The 18668-nt window shown below is 28.2% G+C and overlaps 1 protein-coding gene across 2 annotated transcripts in view; it reads right to left on the minus strand.

The window, feature by feature from the left end:
- Positions 1-18252, minus strand: part of LOC111614073 (protein FAM107B-like) — a 40011-nt gene extending 21759 nt beyond the window's left edge. The window contains exons 1-2 of one of the 2 annotated variants that reach the window (XM_023355452.1): positions 18186-18252; positions 2492-2558 (exon numbers count right to left, since the gene is read on the minus strand). In XM_023355452.1, coding sequence (XP_023211220.1) covers positions 2492-2558; positions 18186-18236 — 118 coding nt within the window. In that variant the 5' untranslated portion in view covers positions 18237-18252. Of the gene's footprint in view, positions 1-2491; positions 2559-13764; positions 14247-18185 lie in introns of those variants that run through there. The other variant, XM_023355451.1, reaches the window with a different exon arrangement.
- Between the last annotated feature and the right edge of the window lie 416 nt (positions 18253-18668).

Genomic DNA, 18668 nt, shown 5'->3' on the forward strand with positions numbered 1-18668 from the left:
TAGAAGCTTTAGAAACGATTTGTTTAGTCGCAAGTCAGAAATAGCATGTAGAAGCGACTGTTTTTTATCAAGTTTAAAGAATATTTATACAGAATTCTATCCAAACGAATGCTATTTATATAAATATTAATTAATTTTTATATAATGTGTTGCCGTTTTTGTACGCTCGAATTAAAATAGGGGTTAAGAGGTAGTGATTTTAGGGCATCATTGATCTGAGAAGGTCATTAATTAATATCAAGTTCATATATTTTTTCTCATAAACCGAAACAAATGAACAATTAACTACATATACGATACTGTAATTATATAAATGCAGAAGCCTGATATTTAAGAATATTTTAAAATTAAAAACAGTCAAGGAAGGATTTAATGTTCTGCATAAATGCATTTCTATATATAAAACACAATCTCCATTGTTCAATTAAGTTACAACTGCAAGCTTTTTTATTTAATTATGTTATNGAATTATCATTAATTAATGAATGTACTTTCTAAAAAAACATCAAATAAAAAATCACAAAATTCGTCCCTTTTTAATTTTTAATCATTATAAAATTGAAAAAGAGATCATCGACCGGATTTATAACAATAACGAGTGAATATTGTCATCGATGGGGGTGGATGAGTCACGGAGAATTCTAAGTTAAACATGTCAAACACTTCGATTAAATTAAGTACAGGGTACACAACACGACAGGATGAGGGTGGATTTACACATCTAAATACGGCAATATCCACTTCATTTAATTACATTACTTCGTTATACGTTTATTTATGTGAATGGGTAGAATTTTTATTGTTATTTTTGCTCGAGTTTTAACACTAAATTAAACAGGAAAGGGCAATGACAGCGTACTACGAAAGGACTGGTTTTACTCTATCCATTTAGAATTCTTTAAGTGTATATTTTTAAAAAAGTAAGCAGAAAATGCCCGGGGTTCTTCATGCCAAGCATTCATAAGTGAATCAGTTTGTAAGATTTCATTGATCACTACAAGTAGGATATTTACTTTTTTAAAAACTGTAGTAATGAAAATGTCATTTATAAATTGGAAAATGATCTAAAATATTTTGTAAATTAATAAAATTTTAAATGAATTTTTTAAAGCGAGGAAAGAATAAAAGAGGAATTGTTTACAGTGAAAAGAATATTTATATTTCGCTCCTATCACAGGAAGTGAAATTATACGCATTGCGATACAGTGTATGTCAAAACTCTCCCCTTTTAGTAGCTTATTACGATATATCAACTGATTTTTCACATTCTATAACCCAAAACGTCAGATTCCGAAACAGGAAAAGGGCGTCTACGACCATCCAGTCGCTCTCGAAGGTCCAAAGAGGGCCAGATGTGCTGACGCGTGAGGGAAGTTCAGTCGAAACCGTTAAGAGGAAGTCCTGCATGATGTCAGTCTACTAGAACACGTGACGCACCGGATGATTTTTATCGTTTCCACGAAAGTCGAAATTTCGCTATAGAAAATGTCGGTTTGTTTCCAACTCGTTTCTTCCTAACACAATCTACAGGTACCGCGTTGTTACGTGTTGAAGAGCGCGCACACCTGATTGTATTTGTTGATATCGATTTAATTTTATCCAGGAATAAACCAGCATCTACAGTAAAGGGCGAGTTGAAAGCGCTTTAATAGCATTTTTTAATATAAGAAAAAGTCTAGAAGGCGCAACAAACACCTCTTATCACCCCACATACGTATACAGAGGACGTGTACTTCACGCAAGATAGATAATTGAGTTTTGTACGGTCCAGAAACTATAAAAAAAATAACTGTCCATTAAAAACATCAAGAGATCTATTAGAGGCGTGTGCCACTTAGTTACACACGCCAACTCGTCACCTCCCTCTACGCGAGTGTATCGTACTGTTACCACAGTAACCAGTAGTACTTTTATTTCTAATTTTCAGGAAATATACTCTCGCTTCATTTATATTTCGATCACTTACGTATTAAATTTGAGGAGTGTAATCGATTTCGGTCGATATAATCTGTAGACCACCCGTCTACTAACGTTTGCGATGCGTCAGGCGTCGCAGAGGCGCGCCTCTAAGGAGCCAGCACTCTAATGAAGGATTCCGATATGAAAATGAAGCGCAAAGCGTAACGCAACCAGCGCTTCCCGTTTGCACAGCGCATCGACTTACACGGGTGTTGAGCATCTGGAAGACCAGGTGCGGGCGACCCGCATTGTTCAAAGACGTGTTGGTAGTACTACTATAACCGCACGTGCTTACCTCGAGTCACGTGCGGAGAGACGACAGCTGCTGCTAAAGAGCAACAGCTGCTGCTCTAATCTATTGTTCTTGTAAGTGCGATGGGTCGAAAATTCGGGTCTCTCAATTCGGACTGATAGAAAATGTAAAGGAACGAATGGGTAGTGTCGGGGTAAGGTATGAGTTTTCGGTATCGATAAGTGTGCATTGAGATTATATAAACAAAAATATATAGAAAAGGGGGAAATGGATACTCACCTGGTCTTTTCCCGTTCGTCTTCCGGTGGAAGTCGACGACACTCTGCACGTGAAGGTCCCGGTTCGACTGGAATAAAGAAAAAGCGTCGATTAGGGTCTGGTCTACTGGGCGATGGGGGAGGTCGAGCAGCGGTTATAAAAGGCCCAAATGGTTTGCTAGTGAACGTGGATATAGGCGCCAGATGGCATTGCTTGTTATTAAAACAAGTACAGTACATTTATACTTTCCACATTTAAGTGTATGTTAAACGCCATCTGGTAATCAAAACACGAATTAACTGCAGTTAAAGTTTAAATGTAATAAACAGGTTTAAATATATAAACGATACGAGTATAAATACAAATCTATATATAGCAACTTAATATAAATAGAGAAAATTTATTCGAACTTCCTTTAATATTTACGCAGGTAAACAATTTACTTTTACGTGCATAAATGCATTCCACGTGCTCGGAAATACGTCTTAAGGAGTCTTAAGTTAATTACTAATAGCAAAATTCTTAGAATAATGACGTATATATTTGATTTATATTGAATTTCCTCACGAGCCATAGCGCACGAATGGCGTTTACACCGCATTTTAGCTACGTATTGCTAGGTAAACATATTAACAGAGTTTAACTTCTAAAACCAACATCCACTTTTAATCTAGTAACGATCCTCATCACCTGAAACGTCGCCATAGCAACCGGATCAAGTGATGCGGATCGCAAAAGATGCTTTAAATAGTTAGGAAGTTGGTTTATAGTTAAGGTAAGGAAAATCTCAAGATGGTCGTACGAAGTAATTGCCTGTAACGTGATATGTATACTTATCAATTTGCTATTTAATCTGGAGAACAGAGAGAACAACTACAGAAAATTATGTAATTAATAAGGATAATTGTAGGAGGAGGCGTATAATAGTAGAGAAAATATAAGATAAAGATGGAAGCTAAAGATAGGAAGAGTTAATTATAAACTTTAGTGTTTAATATTGGAAAGCTGAGGTACTGAAGGGCGTGTAACAGTCGCTTGAAAGAATGAACAAATATCAAAAATGTGCTTACAAATTCTGATATTTATCATGATAAATTATACGTTTTTCAAATTATAATTTTTTATAAAAAGTTACGCTTAACTCTTCCTTAATTATAGTTTAGGATACTTTAAAAATTTTTAAGTCATAATCTTTACAACGTAAACAATACTTTATTAACCTAAATTTTGAAAAAATTCTAGAAAATTAATTAAGAAAAATCGATATATTGAACACGCTAAATATCACTAAATGCATAATTAAGATAACAATAATTAAGCATAATTTATTATTTTACTAAATCAATTAACATAATTAACTAATTCAGTAAAATATTAAAAGAAAAATCAGTAAAATTGTACTGAACTAATTTTATACTTCCAAATACGTAAAAGTATGTTAAATACATTTGGAAGTAATTTTAGTGGAGCGAATTACATTATTATTAATTCGAAATTGTCATAAATTCTCTTACGTAATAAAAAAATAAGATAAAGACTACGTCATCTATTATTACAAATGAGAAAATCTTCCAGTATAATGACTGACAACTTCCTGTTTATTCCAAAATTGTCCTTGGTTAGAAATTAACTTTCTCTCTCTCTATCTCTTTCTATGTAGTGTTTAATAATAGAAGATTATATACAACAAAAGATTATCACTTTGTTTATATTTCAATTATTTCATCTTTTGTCATATCCATTTAATAAATGTTTAACAATGGTTCTTTCCATTAATCCTGCTTTCACTTAATGTATTTAAGAGACGGCAATATTAAATTTCTAGATTCTTTTTATTATTATTCTACCTTAAGAAGAAATGAAAGAAGTACTAGATATTGAAGTAGTAGACGAAGCAAAATGGTAGAAAGTAGAAAGGTAAAAGAAAAAACAGAAAAAGTTATTTACTGAATAATAAATTAAAGTGACAAATATCTGATTTAAAATATGTGAAAAGTTACTTAAAGTCTCTCTTCATTAATTAAAAGATTTGATATAAATTCTTTTTCATGACAATCTGTTTAGAAAATAAGGAATTTTGTTTACAAACTTCAGTTATTTATAAATTATTGAATTATAAATCAAAATGAAATATATTGAACTTATAGTTTAAAACTTCAAACTTTAAATTAAAAAAAATTAACTTGGAATTATTGATTTTTTTCCAATTTTTTCCCCCTCTCTATTGAAGAAAATATAAAATTACTATTAGTTGAATCATCGGTTATTTATATAAAATTGCAATCGATGCACTTATATATATTTTAAATAGATTTAATTTATAGTTTAACAACATATACTTGTATATAACGACGCGTCGCGGAGCATGCGATGCGATACGACGCGATTTGGACGAAAAATAAAACTTCCGTTTCCGGTACTGGACTGCTCCCAAAAATGCGAAGAATATGACAAAAATTTTGTTACGCATTCGCTCGTTACGTTTTGTTCAAAAAATTAAAATATTTCATTTATTCTAAATTACATGAAGAAAACGTAAATTGAATAATTAGAAAGAAGAAAATGGCATCTAAGTTAAGTGCTTTAATATTTTATATTATAAACTTATTACTCTTACTCAATTTTTTCTTTAATTTAAAATATATTTCCAAGTATATAAATTTTACACCTTTAAAATATTAAATTTTATATCATTCCAGAGCAATAAAGTGATGAAGTTCGTAATGGTTCAGACGTAAATACAGGGTGGTCCAAAAGTCAATTAACCGCGCTTTCGCAAGCAATTCTTGCAAATTTGTAAGCAAAAAAAAGAGAGAAATTTAAGCTTCACAACAGTTAATTGATTTTTGGGTCGCAGTACATTTATGAATAACGATCGATACTATAAAGTCCGCAAAATGTAATTATCTGGAGAGACCTCCTTCTGGACTTCTACATAGAAAACTCTAAAAGAGTAGTGCATTAAAAAATAAAATTTTTAATGCAAAATTCCTCTAAAATATTCATTTTTTAGGTGAATTTGATCATCCTGCCCGAATCTAGATACTGAAAATTTAATGGGATTTACGACTTTCTCCAAAATATGCCTGAAAGCAACGAGATGAGAATCATCTTGCTATGGAAATGACAATGGCAAAGTGTAAATTTAAGTCAAAAATAAGGATTAGATTTTTTTTAAATTTATTTTTTATAAAATATTTTCAATATTTCATTTTTAAAAATAAAATTATATATGTATGTCTATGAATGAAAGAAAAATTGATAACAATTTCCATTTCCGGGTAGCGAATAGTTCATAAACATCAAGATGAATATCTTTAAATGTGTTTAAATCATTAAAATTTTTATAATTAAATAAAAAATAATAATAAATTAAAAAAAATTATGTTAATGATGAAATAATTAGTAAGAAATGCGAAATATTCGCTTCAAATTAACCAAATCACGTTCGTAGCTTCAAAATTACGTCTAGAAATTGGGAATCTTCGCATTGAATTTGCATTTAAAAAAACAATATTTTTTTAATATTTTGAGCAAATTTAATTAAAATTAAATTCACATAATTCAAATATAAAAAATTGAAGGCGTTAAACATTAATTTTCCATCGTACTTCATAGAAATAACGTATTTTGGAGCGATAAGATAGCAATTTAGTCTCCACAACAGTTAACTGACTTCTGGCTACCATGTAGGCTATATGTATATAATTACTTTCTATATATAAACTTAAAATAATTTTATATATACAGAGTGGCCCAAAATTCTGTTAAGCACTATAAAGGTTTTATTGCTGTCAATTTTACTTGTTCTGTGTTCAGTTCAGCGATTCATATTCGCAAATGTACACGGTTAACTGATTTTTGGGCCATCCTGTATATTTATTTATTTTATTAGGAAAAAAATCTTTTAAAATATAATTATTTCTAAAGAATTATCTACGTAAGTATCTCGTTAAATTCAAAACTATAATAAGAGTTATCCATGAATGAAAAAAATTAATGAATATGAAAATTTTAATTAATTTCAACGAAAAAATAAATAAGTAAATAACTTAAAATGTTCGTAATGAAATTTTGAAAACATATTTTTAATTATTTTCCATCGTTAATATTCATTATTTGTTTATCTGTGAAGACCTTAAGTAGGCTTTCAAGGTGCAACGAACAAGGAACTTCATATTTTTAAGCTAAATTTTATATTTCAAACTACTTTTCTAACATAAATTCGGGAATTTTTAACAGATTTCAACATCACTTAAGTAAAATTTGCATTAAAATCCATTTAAACTTACATAAAATTGATGATAAGAGCATCTGATAAAATGCATTAATTGTTCGGTATTGTGTGTTGAAGGCATCTTGATAAATTATTATAAAAATAAAAATTATAATATAAAATTTGGCTTTAGTTTTTAATCAATTAACATGCAAAAATTTCCTCCAAATCTTTAAGATGCCTAAGGATAAACTCCTCAATCAGTGGATAGAGAAAATAAAAAATAGATTTACTAATTGAAAGTCACGGATCTGTATGATTCATTCCACATATCATCACGTTAGTTTATTTACTATAAAATAGAGTGAATAAACGAAAAATATTTTAAGAAATATTGATGTAGAAAATGGAATTTTCAGCAAACTTTCTACTAAAAAAGAGCCATTAAACAAGGAAATACAGAATAAGAATTTTGCTATCTTTAAGATCCAAATGTTGTTTTCTTTCTTGAACGGAAAAGTTTTTATCGTTAAAGGAAAAAGATGATCGAAAGTTTCATTAATATCGGATTATTTTGGTGATTTTTTGGAAGTTTTAACGATTTTTTTACGTATTTTGCAGCTTTCAATCAATTTAAATCGATTGTTAACAAGTTTTAACGCAAAAAAATGGCAGAAAATTGTAAAAAAATATTAAACATTTTCTATTATATTTATATACGAATTGCATCACAGACGACAACAATTCACTTAAATTATTTATAGATTTGGAGAAGTCTTTCTAAATACTTATACAAGGACATCTTAGGAGAACGTGAACTGTGTTAAAGATATTTAAATCAAGCAATAAGCTCTGTGCATATGATTACATATAACTGTGCAAAGTCATCGCAGTTTACTAAAGATCCTTGAATCAAACTGTCATCATATAATTGCGAAGTCTTAGTGCTTTAGTTAATTTAAAGATGTTGCAATTATTAAATCCCATAATTAAACAATTAAATTATAATCGTTCTTTAGGTATTATAAGAAAAGGATGTTGATTGAATTGTCGGGACTTATAAATTAATCCGAATCCTCATGCATTTCCTCGATAGTAGAATTATAACTTATACGAAGGATGGGACTTTTTTGAGTAATTTAAGTGAAAATCAAACTAGTCTCCAAGGTCGTAGGCCGGAAATGGTGTATGCCGTGCGGAAAATATCCCAATGCCAACCATCCGGATATTGTGTTTCGAGTCGATAAACACAAACCGAACCCTCAGATAAGGCCAATGTATCCTCGAGTATCAACAATCCAAAGAATTTACGATTCACAATGGTGGCATATCAACAATAACAACCTTGAAAATTGAGCGTGAATATGACGTTTCGAATTTCTTTTTCTTGAAGTGATGACAAGAGAAAACTGAAGAGAACGGTATATATATATTTTTTTAACGATGCAGAAACAGGATGTGGCCATCTCCCTCCCTCTCACCCATTACTAATTTCTGTAGAAGATAACGAAGACGTTAATTATTTGGTCGTTAGCAATGTCTAACAATTAGTTGTTGACAAAGAAACCATCTATGGGAGAGGATATCAAGCAATTTGGAACCAATCGAGAGTGGGGTATGAATATTTTTCTCATAAAAAAATCATAATATGATGAACACAATAAGCTAAATAGACTTATGATCCCATTAAGTCGTACTCTTTTCCCAGACATTTTTAATAGAATAATTGACAAGAAATATTATTATTTTCCTTTCCTTTTTTCCGGTCTGACGACTTAAATGAGTCTAATCAGGTCGAAATTGTATAACAGGTTTCCGTAACGTGGATACAATTGACAGAACAAGATCTAAGAGGAAAAAAATAATACCGTCTTTGTCAATTAATTACCATCAGTAGATTCTAAAAAGCAATTTGGACGTTATATTGTTCGATAAAAGTTAAAATTATGAAAGAATTAAGAGAGAGCGAGTGAGAAGTCCATGATGTACGCTCTCTACAATAGATTACCTTTTTTAGCTGTCAAGGACGGAATCATTTAAAGATTACAGGATGTCCGCCTTTCTTAAAACATTTTCGACTCAAAAGACATTTCAAAAGCTGGAATTTGGGAGTAGATTCGCTTCTCAAAATTCTATTAATGGTATCTGAAACGTCGCTTCAAACCTGTTTCATCAGTTGAGAATTTAGAACGTGCTCGGGGAACAAGAAAGTGGCCTCGGTATGTCCGAGAAAAAGAGAGGTCAGGGTCGTTTCGTGACTAAACCTTCGACCTAAGAAATCAACAGGTGGGAGGAAAACAAGGTGAAACGTTCCAGCTGTGAATAAACTTAAACGGAGAGAGTTAAACAGTATTATGCAAGGATTCTTGTTTTGCAATGATCGAAATTTGTCAATAGAATCCAGTTGATGATGACTAAACTATTTATGATTTAATAATGTAAATTGATAAAAGTACTGACACTAATGTTTATTTAGAAAGTATCAAATTCGCAATTTTTGATTTATTGTTCGGTTTTCTGATAAATAAATCTGTAAGTATAACTTTATTTATAGATTTAAAGGTATTAAATATTTATTAAGTATTAAAAATAATTATTAATGGATATATTCGAATTCATACAATATATTTCAGTATCAGAATTAGAATATACTGTAGTATGTGTGGAAGCGTGTGTAAATACAGTATATATAGAGCAAATCTTCACTTAACGCCGTCGATAGGTTCTTGGAAATTGCAAAGTTAAGCGAAACGACGTATAACGCGAAACAAATTTTACCATTAGCCAGATAATATAAACAAGAGTTAAGTTTCCTATTGGATCGTGTTTCAAACCTCCAGTATTTAATTCCCATCTCATTCAATCAATTTTATTATTTATAAAGAAAATTCAACAGCAATAATTGAAAATGATTACGATATCACTTGTATCTTTCCTCAACAACGTTATAACGAAATGATATTAATTGAAGACTTGCTGCATATAATGGCAGGCTCGGTTTTGAGGCTACCCTCGCGTTCAGAAAGGGTATGTTCCAAAGCTCAACTGCAAATCGCCGATGATTAACTTAGTATGACGTCAAGACCAATTCAACGCTAGCGTATTCAAGAAACGGTTTGTTGAGAGAAAACTGTAATCAGAACGAAGATTGAGAACAAGTAAAACACGTTAAGTTTATGAAGTTCACGATTTCTACTGTCGTACCGTTAGAAAATATTTATTTTTATAAATAACTCTGACAATAATTACTCTTTGTCGCGAACTTTAAACGTGTAAAAATGGATAAACATAATTTAATTTATTAAATTATTTTCATAATTACCCTACGTATAAAATTTTAAACAATCGTTTAAAATTTAATAGGTAAGTTCTATCATTTTTAACGAAATAAAATTCTTCCACGGTATCTTTGACGTAGTTCAACACACTCAATAACTTTCGGTTACGATGAGTGTGTATTTAAATCTGTTGAGCTCATCTTTGGTTGATTTGATGAGATTTGAAACGTTTTGCTGAAATCATTTCGTCATTACTGATTTTTAAGGTTGAGCTTTGGAACGCAGCTAAACATTTAAAATCATCAGACCGTTTTAACACTTTTGAGGCCTCAACCCGATTTTTTAAAGTCATTTTTCAGGTACAGACTTTAGAACAAAAATATTAATAATGAACAATGGGATGAAGCCTACTCCTAAGAAAGCAAGGCACCCCCCGCCATACCCAAGCGTTAATTGCGACCTGAAAATCATTAAGTTTAGCAGTTTACTTTGTATTTTCATTTATTTGCTGCGCCTAAGGCTTAGAGCCCAGAATGGTGGGCTTTCTAACTTGGGGCCTGGATGGTCTATATTTAGAGCCGTCATTATGTTTATAGATATATATTTACTAATGGGCCCATTTATATATTCAGTACAGACTTTATTATATTCATAGAGTAGGCTACATAACGAATGTATATCAACAGATATTCAATAAATAAATATTTTTTGATCTAACGTGTTGTAAAATCAAAAATTTTATTATATAGTTTTTTAAATTTTATCATAAAACTTAACAAATAATATAAAAATAAAATAATAAAAACCAGTCTCGATCGACCTGCTTCGACTAACAAGTAAGCAAACAGGTGAAGAGAGAGGGGAGAGAATGGTAAGTAAAATGTAGCAAATTGATATCGATTCTTCGAAGTATAAATACGAAATATGACAATCTTCGAACATGCCTTATCACTTAGAACTAAATAACAAAGCAATCCTTATTAGCGGGGCTACAAACAACCTTAAAGAAGCATTCAGACAAGTGAAGCTACAGAATAACGAAAGAATTTCTAGGGAAAAAAATAACCAAGATAGAAAAATTCGTCCTATAAGGAAAGTAAACGAATTTTTATAAGATGCTGTATAGAGATTTGTCACAGGCGATCGATTCTGGATAGACCTATATAGATAACCAAGTCAGACCGGTCTTGTAACATTTCGAGTTTGAAATCAAAATAAAAAAAAATAAATTATCTATTAGCCACCAAAATTGATTGCGTAAGTCAAACTACTTCACCTAGTCGCCATCAGATAAGATACTGACCCTATTGTTGAGTGTAATGAATGAGTAATATTAGACAAACGATCTGAAACACTCGGTGCATGATACGAGCGATCGCTGCTTTTATATACGTAGTTAATCGCGTGCAGCAAATATGTGGATGAAGAAAGCAAATCTTTAAACTTAAATAACATTGAAATAAATCGATCGTCATTCCACAGCATGACCTAGTCGTACCAGAATATAACGTGACACCAAGGTGAGCTGACCGCACGTAAAAAATCTTTCAACCCTTTAAGAAGCGACGTCTAAGACGGGCACGACTTAAGATCTTACTCAACTGTGATGTATGCCATAATATATTAAATTTGATAATGGATTACATTAATTAAAGTTCATCTTTCAAGAAATTGTGCTCTTTTTTTAAAGTAGTTTTATATTTACGAACAAAACAGGTTTCGGTCTGAGGCAATCTGTTCTAGAAGCTTTAGAAACGATTTGTTTAGTCGCAAGTCAGAAATAGCATGTAGAAGCGACTGTTTTTTATCAAGTTTAAAGAATATTTATACAGAATTCTATCCAAACGAATGCTATTTATATAAATATTAATTAATTTTTATATAATGTGTTGCCGTTTTTGTACGCTCGAATTAAAATAGGGGTTAAGAGGTAGTGATTTTAGGGCATCATTGATCTGAGAAGGTCATTAATTAATATCAAGTTCATATATTTTTTCTCATAAACCGAAACAAATGAACAATTAACTACATATACGATACTGTAATTATATAAATGCAGAAGCCTGATATTTAAGAATATTTTAAAATTAAAAACAGTCAAGGAAGGATTTAATGTTCTGCATAAATGCATTTCTATATATAAAACACAATCTCCATTGTTCAATTAAGTTACAACTGCAAGCTTTTTTATTTAATTATGTTATTATTATTATTATTATTTTCGATTAGATTTGAGCTATATTCTATATTTAAACAAAAGTTTAAGTGATAATAAAATAGGTTAAAGGTGTTATATGTAACTATTTTTTTAGACCCGGCATTACGAAATTGGTTTGACGTTCTCGTTTTATATGATTAAATTTAAGCTTGTAAAACCAGTTAATATGTAAAGAAATAACCTAAATCTTATTTACTTGAATATTTAATTAATTAAATATTATAACTAACAGAATTTCACTTTAACTAACTGTACATTGTCTAAGATAGAGGTTTGTAGCTCGCATTTTTACTGTTATGACTCCAGATTTGATTTATTAAAACTAATATAAAGATAAAACTAAGAATTCTATTTATTTACAAGGAATTTCTAGAAAATAAATGTCAAAATTATAATTTTTATAACCATATTTCTTTATAATTTTAAAATATTAATCCTACTGCAATTTTTGATAAGTAATAAGTATATAAGCAATATAGGTTTCTTTTTTGAAAGCAAAAAGGAGGTTGGACTAAATGTTAAACCAGTATTCACTAGTATGGCGAAGGTTACCAGAAAGAATGAGAAATGCCTAAAGGTATCTAAGACCTACTCTTGAAGAAGTCACCTTTAAACAAATAGAACCTTACGTAGAGTCGAAAGAAAAAAAGGAAAAAAATGCATAAAGTTCAATTATATTCTATGATGCGTGACGAAATCTTATCCCATTTTTAGTATTTTCAAAAAAAATATTGATTATAAAACAACTGCATTTATATTTTAATTCTTGAATTCATTGTGGCGTGTGATAATTATTTCAAAAATTATTTCTAATTGCTTCTTTTTTGGCTTACTAATGTTATGGTCTGTCGAATCGCAAAATAAAACAATTACTCTTATAAAATGATTTTCGTGTGCGCAGATATTTAACTCACCTGCCAAAAAAAAGGCAGTTTTCTAGTAAATCTAGTACAATTTCTTTACATAACTTCAACTAACAGATTGATCATGTTTTTCCAAATCAAACTGGCCCCGTATATTGTCAAAGTTTATGAATTGTCACCATATTTAAACAATAGTTCTTACAGGTTTAAAGTCTAAAGGGTATTTAGATTAAATTACAACTATATAGCTCGACTATCTTCTTCATTTAAAATTAAAAAAGAAAGGTTCATAGAACAGCCAAATATTGAATATTTATAAAAATTTTAAATATACAATTAACACCTGGCAGGAAATTATTTAAAATATCAATATCAATATTTATATAACTGAATTTAAATAATTTCCTTATAAGCATGAAAAAAAGTTAAGAGTTTGGAAGTGTTTGTGTACGAGTGTTTCTTAAAAGAACTTAAATATTTTAGAAAGAAAAAGTAAATAAGATACCACGTGTCGAAGAATCTTCAAGATAAACGTGACTTTCAACATTATATACAGTACATACTTGTCTGACCAGTTCGCTCTGATTTTTTCCCCCTTAAAACTTAAAGACAAGTAACATGGAAGATAAAAAGCAAATGAATAATGATAATAATAATAGAATTGCTTTATATTACTTTATATTTGATACACCACATTAAAGAAAAACAACCTTCCTTACCCGTTTCTTTAAGACTTTATACCGACTTTTCTTGGATTTTGAAGGTAGTTTATGATCTTCGTCCGATCCATCGATTGCTTTTGAAGTTTTGTTCTGCGAAGGATTGGAATTTCCCATTTTTTCACGTTATTTAGTAAAGGCACAACATGAAAGTCGACGTAATTCCATAGTTTTAAGTTCGAATTATAAACAGCATCGAAAGACATTTAAACATCTTATATATAAAAACAACTGATCTTCTCTATACTTCAGACGGAAACGGTGACTTCAGATGCGCTTTTTACAACTTGGCACGATGCCACACTTCGTACGAAGTTATATAATAGATAAAATAGACTATTTACATTACTTTCCACTTATTTAAATCGTCGTACAATAATCCTTTGAACTACGCGAGTTGTTTGTGGTAAGTGAACACGCTTCTGTCCGCCATTGTTTGTTACAGACGACCGACTGTCCATAGTCATGACAACGAACCACGTGACTATCGCCAGCAGACGAACAGTCCAGTACCTGTTACTAAAGCGCCCCCTGCAAAACTAGATTTCTACTCTTTTTTTTAAATACATATAACTTATTTATATTAAAAACTTCCGTATTAAGAAAAATTGTTAAAATTATATTTATAGATTTATTATTAAAATTACACAGTATTAATCTGATGTAACACCTGTTTTTTGTTTTAATTTAAAAAAAAAACAATTTGAAAAAAATAATATATGTATACTGTATTTGTATGTATGTACAGTACGTGTGTATGTATATTTTATTTATATATATAATGTTAAAAGTAACTGGTCGCAATTAGATTGGTTATGTACGCGGAAATATGGTTAAATTTACATTAAATATAAAATGTTCAATAAGTAGATCGAGAGGTTAAGAAGAAAAATTAATGGGGAGAATGTATTAAAATCCAAATAAATACTTAACAAATTGCGATTTATTTATAAAGTAATGTTATATTAAAAAATATAATTTTAAATAAATAACATAAAAATAAAAATCTGCAATATTTTTGTGTCATAAGTTTTCATATAAAAACTTGTTCTTATGTTAGAAACAGATTGCTCAAAAAGATAAAAATTATTGAATAATATCGTAATACTTTTTTAAATAAAAAAATGAATAGCAGATATAAAATTCAAAACAAATCTAAAATATTATTTTTATAAACCTTAAAAAGTTAACTTATAAAAAATAAATAATTATAACCGCTTACAAATAAATATATAATTTATTTATTCTTANATTTATATATACAGTATTTACAACTACATATAAATATTTAATTTTTTTTCTATAATTTTTAAAATTCTTTTAAAATGATAAAATATTAAAAATCAGATTTTGCAAGTTTTAACTTTGTAATATTTTAAATGAATTTTATTGCAAATAAATGCTGTTTGCGTAAAGACTAATTTATATATTAAGAAATAACTTATGTAACAACATAAAATATGTAAATTTTTTCAGATTTTCAAATAGATTCATACCTTCAATCAAATGATAATGATTTTTAAGTATTAAATTATATTTTTTACTTTAAAACTTTATGAAAAAAAATATAAATTTATATGGAAAACATATAAAATGTGTAAATGTACTGTAATATGGACATTGCATATGTTTACATGCAATATAGATACTCTTATGAAAAACATTTTATAATATTGAAAGATATTTAGAAATATGCCTTTTGACAATATGAAAAACATGTGTAATATGTACATTCACATAAAAAAATATTTTATAATGTGAAAAAATGTGTGAATATATAAATATATATATGTGCAGTCATACGAAAAATTTTTATAACTGATCTTTCCAGTATAATTAGCCTTGAATAATTATTCTTGAAAGATAAATATATATCTATATTTAATATAAACTGGATTTCTTCTTATGCATAACTTAACGTTTATATTAATTTCGTTTAATGTCAAAATTTAAATTTAAATAAAATCATAAAATATAAGTTGTTTGGTCATGTATATCCTAAATCAAGTCAGTGGGAAAAAATGGTTATGAAAAACTCGACAAATCATGGCTATCTTGTATATTATTTCTACGTTCGAATCACGAATTATGTGGAATTTAGTTCAGTATAATTATTACATTTTCATCATATCGTAGATCTGAAGAAAAGTAAAATGAAGCCTAGGTTAGTGACAAATAACCCAAAATCCTACAAAAAGCATAAAAGTATGAGAATGAAATCATATTTTTCACCAGTTATCAAAACCAACTACTTTACATCAAAATATACAACCATTATACACTATATAATGGTAACAGAGACCCCAAAATGGGATGGACAGTTATGATTAGGGATGGATCTATTGTCTTCCCTAATGTAACTAGATATATATGTATATAGATGATAATATGCCGAAAAAATATATTTAATAATTACGGTAAACAATATAATTATATCTATAAAATACGACTTTAAAGATATATATTAACAAATTATTGTAAATCATTGTTAATGTGTCTCGTACCCTTGTCTATATATAAACATGTATCAGTAGAAAACAAGACCAACGTAAACAAAAAATATTTATCATAAAAGGAAGAGACTGATAGAATAAAACTAGAAAATATGAAAATTTTGTGAAATTTTATTATAAAATAACATTTTTTGGTATAGTTTCCCCTTTTCAGACTCCAATGGGTTATTAAAATACAAAACATGTTTGGGTTAATCACTGTCAATGGCTCAGTTGTCATTACATTAAAGTTTTATAATACGATTCATTGATTTGGGTTATTTAGCGACACTCTCATAAGGAAAAAATTAGTAAAATTTTGGATGCCAAGAAACTCGTCTAGTCTGAGACAGTACAGTCTATGGAATGTCATGAGGGGGGGTCAAACTTAAATTCTCTCCAGCTGAAGTTGCCCAACCCTAAATATCAAAAATTCTTACCTTCTACACTTAAGTTAAATGTATAGACTATTCATATTAAAAAAAATTAAATCCATTTTTTATATGATAATCGTAAATAATTATAAACTTTAAATTAATAATAATAATAATAAAAANTATCAGTCATTTACAGTAACACAAACACATACACATACACATACATATATACATATATATACATGCATATATATTATGTATATGTATACGTATATATATATACTGTATACATATATATATATACAAATACTATACATACTGTATATATATTACAACATTATTTAAAGCTATATATATATATATAGCTAAACATATATATATATGTTTAACTTAAATAATTGTAATTTATAAAAAATATAAATAAATTTCTTGGATGATTGATTAATTATAATTTAATGAGAATATTTTATGGACGTGTGCATTTATAACATATGCAATAAACTTTAATTAAAGTTAGCGAAACAAATTTTTTCCTGTGAGGTTAATTGTATATACAACTATATACGTAAATATATAATTGTACACGATAAACTATATAGATAATAATTTATTTCACGTTATTTTTAAAATTAGAATTATTATTTTAAAATTTTTGAAGTATTTTTCAAATTTTCAGCATCTGTAAAATTACGTCATTTAGCACGTTCTGTAATAATATTTTCTAAGAAATTGTATTACATTTTTTATAATTTATTCCAAAATTGTTATTATTTTTAAGATTTTGAAGAAAGATAATAATAATATCTCAAAGTACAGGATTTTGTGTTTAATAATTAAATAATTTTTAAAAAACTCATATTGTAAACACATACAATACTAAATAAATTTTGTTTTATAATTATAATAATATAAATTATTAAAAATTACTCTTTATTCAATTTATTAAATATAAAGTTACTTTATATATTTATTTACTTAAATAAATACAAAAAGAAAAAAAAGTAAATAATTAAAAAAAATTAAATAATTGTATTTTGTCGCCATCTATCGTCGATAGTTAGTAGATAAAATTTTTAATATCTATTTTTATAAATATATTTTATTTCACCCATTAACATAAATATCACTTGAAAACTACTCTACTTAAACAATTTAATAAGATAAAAATAATTATTTCTCAATACAAGGCAGTTTTTTATATACTTTTTTGAATCTTTATTTTGAATCATCCTGCCATCTTCCGGTACGATTTAAAAATCAATAATAAAATAAATAATTTAAAATAATAATAATTGAAATAATTTAATTTTAAAACAATTTATTAACTAAAAAAAAATGTATTAAAATATTGCAATTAAATTTTAATTACAATAACTTTTAGAAATAGAACTAAAACATGACCCAGTTTAATTAATGCACGACTCGACATTATGCACTTTTAATAGTTATAAAAATATATTTAATAGATTTTAAAACATTTTTTATGAGTTATAAAAGCTGAATAAAAAGTCACAATAAGGGAGTGTAGAGTTATAAAATGGAAAGAACGCACCTTGATAGGAGGTAATACAGTTACACCACAAAAACAAGCGCGATGAAACATGATGATAAAGCTGAAAAATAATATAATTTATCGCTTTATAAATATATGATATACTTTGTAAATATAATAAATTATCATATTATACATAAAAAATTATTTTATTTAATTAAAATATTATAAAAATTAATTTTTTTTTTGTGTTTAGAGTAATAAAACATCATCATTAGTTAAGGGTGTATATAAAAGAAAAATATAACAGGATATTTTATTGTTCGTGTCACCACGTTACGCTATAATAAACGTAACAAATAAAAGAAAATAATTCGAAATAATACAAAATATTTACTGGAATCAGAACATGTCAGGTATATAAAACCTTTTTAACTTTGTTAAGTCTTTTAAAAGGTTTACATAGCGTAAAGAAGGAGTTTATGTTATACTTTGAAAAAGATAAAAGGTAAGTATCAAAGTTAAAAAACATTTAAAATATAT

The sequence above is a fragment of the Centruroides sculpturatus genome, unplaced genomic scaffold (genome assembly GCF_000671375.1).
Source record: "Centruroides sculpturatus isolate CEXI.00-Female unplaced genomic scaffold, Cexi_2.0 scaffold2107, whole genome shotgun sequence".
Classification (NCBI taxonomy): Eukaryota; Metazoa; Arthropoda; class Arachnida; order Scorpiones; family Buthidae; genus Centruroides; species Centruroides sculpturatus.